The 2,721-nt window shown below is 44.2% G+C and overlaps 1 protein-coding gene across 1 annotated transcript in view; it reads right to left on the bottom strand.

The window, feature by feature from the left end:
• DZANK1 (double zinc ribbon and ankyrin repeat domains 1) overlaps positions 1 to 2,721 on the bottom strand; it is a 59,917-nt gene that overhangs the window by 23,572 nt on the left and 33,624 nt on the right. The window contains exons 13-14 of the mRNA XM_015410560.1: positions 936 to 1,100; positions 269 to 488 (exon numbers count right to left, since the gene is read on the bottom strand). Of these exons, the coding sequence (XP_015266046.1) occupies positions 269 to 488; positions 936 to 1,100 (385 nt within the window). The remainder of the gene's footprint in view (positions 1 to 268; positions 489 to 935; positions 1,101 to 2,721) is intronic.

Below are 2,721 nucleotides of genomic sequence, written 5' to 3'. Positions count from 1 at the left end.
CCCCCCCCCCCCACATTTTCCCCAAGGCTTCAACGTTTCTGGAAATTTTACAGCTCCGCTCCACAGAAGGCAAGGCTGGAACTGGAAGGGGACCCAGGAAGGAAGCAAGCCAAAACTTATTCACCCTGCCTTTTGGAAGAAGTGGAGGGAGCAACAGACTCAAGGATTCCGTCCTCCCCTTGGAGGACACAGAAAAAGAGAAGTCGCAGTTTAGTTTTAAGAAGAAGAGTTCATTTTGAGATAAGGGAATCATCAACTTTTCTGCTACCTCTTCCAGGACTGACAGCTGTGAGCAGAGGCTTGCGATCGCTCATCTTCTGCTGTTTTTCCTTTTCAGAGACCAGCTCACATTCTCTCTTCTCCAAGGATTTCCCGGATGGGTAGAACAAGCCAACTGTTTGGGTTCCTTGGTCTTTTCTCCTGAATGGATCAGGTTTTGATGTTGGCAGTGGAAGAATGGGTTGCTGCCAGTTCTGCAAGCTATTATTCTGTTAAAACAGTACCAATTAGAGATAAAGAATTCCAGTGCACAGAGGTTGTGTTAGTTGATGAGTAAGATGCTATGTTGATGTTTTAAAATCTACCTTTTTATTCCCTCTTGTAACCAACTGAAATTATATTTTTAATTTAAGAAAAAGAGATAAAGAATGGCTGCTCTCACTTTTCAGTTAAAAAAATCCATCCAGCATATTTCTTTCTAAATAAAAATACATTCCAAGTACACTCAGGCAGCTGGTCTAAAAATTCTATACTACTTTTTGATCAAAATTTGCCACATACAATATTTTAGTAACCATTAAAAGCAGCCATGCCACTTCAAGCACTGTGGACTGAAATGTTCCCCAAGACATGTCGGCTTATGCCATCTGAGGATATGGACCAATGTCCTAAATGTGACAGCTCTCTGCTTGTGCTCTCTGCTTGTGCAAACTTACCTCAGAAATGACAAAGCCATCTCCAGCACCCAACAGGATATTGTCCTCATAGCTCCGCCTATATAGAGGCTCAATGTGAGCACCGCAAGTGCCACAGAATCGTGCCCATGTATGGTTGCTTGCACCGCACTTGAAGCAAATCAGATAGGGTGGAGGAGGGCTCACCTGAGGAGGGGAGACAATCAAACAGAACCATAATAAAAAGAGATTGGATTTATACCCTGCCCTTCACTACCCAAAGGAGTCTCAGAGCGGCTTACAAACTCTTCCCTTCCCCTCCCCACAACAGACACCCTGTGAGGCAGGCGGGGCTGAGAGAGCTCTGACAGAAACAGCTCTTTTTCAAGGACAGCTCTTATCAGAACTACGGCTTGCCCAAGGTCATCCAGCCAGGTGCAAGTGGAGGAGTGGGGAATCAAACCTGGTTCTCCCAGATTAGAGTCCACACACTTAACCACGACACCAAACTGGCTCACGGGAAATGATCTAGAACACAGTGACATTTTTTTGATGTCAAGTTACAACTGATTTATGGTGGCCCCGTAGGGATTTCAAGGCAAGAGACATTCAGACATCGTTTGCCATTGCCTGCCTTAGTAATTCCTTGGAAGGTCTCCCCTCCAAAGATTAGCCAGGGCCAAGCTTCCAAGATCTGATGAGATCAGGCTAGCCTGGGCGATCCAGGTGAGGGTCAGTCACAAACACGCCACTTTACAATAATAAAACTATTGAAGTCAGGTGGGACAGCACAGAAAAGTGAAGTGCATAAAGTTGCCTAATACCTTCAGGCTTAGCCTCACAGGGCAGCCTAGGACAGTACTGTCTGACTAGGCTGGCAGCAGCTCCCCAAGGTCTCCAGGCAAGGATATCTCCTTTCCCAGTCTCTGACCCATGGCTCTTTTAAATGGGGATCCAAGGGCTGACCTGGGTCCTTGCCCATGGCAACTATGCAATCCATCTCTGTGTGTGCAGACCCTCCCTTTCCCCAGTAAAAAAGCTATGTGTGTTTCCAGGGGCACAAAGCATGAGCTATCAAAAGACAGGCCATTCGACAGCAAGTCTAGTGGCGAGCTGGACTCTGGTTCTTCTGGAGAGGACTCTCTGGACAAGAAGGGGGCGGCTGCTCCAAAAAGTCCTTACAAGCGATGAAAAAGACGATAAATAGAGAAAGAGGCTGAAGGACTCTGAACAGTGCCTCGGGAAAGAAGATGAAAATAGAAGACTTGGGGATGTTGTCTTTAGACAGTGAATTGTAAAAGTTAGAAAAAAGAAAATGTATTAATGATTGACTCAGTTTGTTTTATGTTTAAACGAAGGAATGTTTTATTGTGAGTAAGCTAATGAAGATCTCCTCTCTTGGGTTTTTAGGTAGTTGTGGGTACTTTTACTTTATCCTGTATATGTAGTTCCCCTTTCCCCCCCCTTTTTTTCTTTGTAGTTTGTGTGTTTTGAAAAAAAAAAAAAAAAAAATCCCCTTCGGGGGCTTAAAAAAAAAAAGACAGGCCATTCAAGTGACATCACAATCCCCGACTGTTTGATTTCAAGGCTTCCGTGGTTATATTTTTACTGGGTTTTTTTTCTCACTGTCATGAAGAATCTCATAGACAAACAGGGTTTCATTGTGATATGGCAACCTTTAACTGTAAAAGCTTTATCAACCGTGAAAGTTGTCTCAAGCATTGGTCAGAAAACAGACCAGAAATGCCAAGTGCAGTATGAATGTGAAGAGAAACTGTTCTCTAGCATTATGCTAAACAGCGGCTACAATGCACATGTGGGGGTTTAA

Source organism: Gekko japonicus, unplaced genomic scaffold (genome assembly GCF_001447785.1).
Source record: "Gekko japonicus isolate JY-2015 unplaced genomic scaffold, Gekko_japonicus_V1.1 scaffold3457, whole genome shotgun sequence".
Taxonomy (NCBI): Eukaryota; Metazoa; Chordata; class Lepidosauria; order Squamata; family Gekkonidae; genus Gekko; species Gekko japonicus.
Note: the sequence above shows the minus strand (reverse complement) of the source record. Positions and strands in the feature narration are given on the sequence as shown.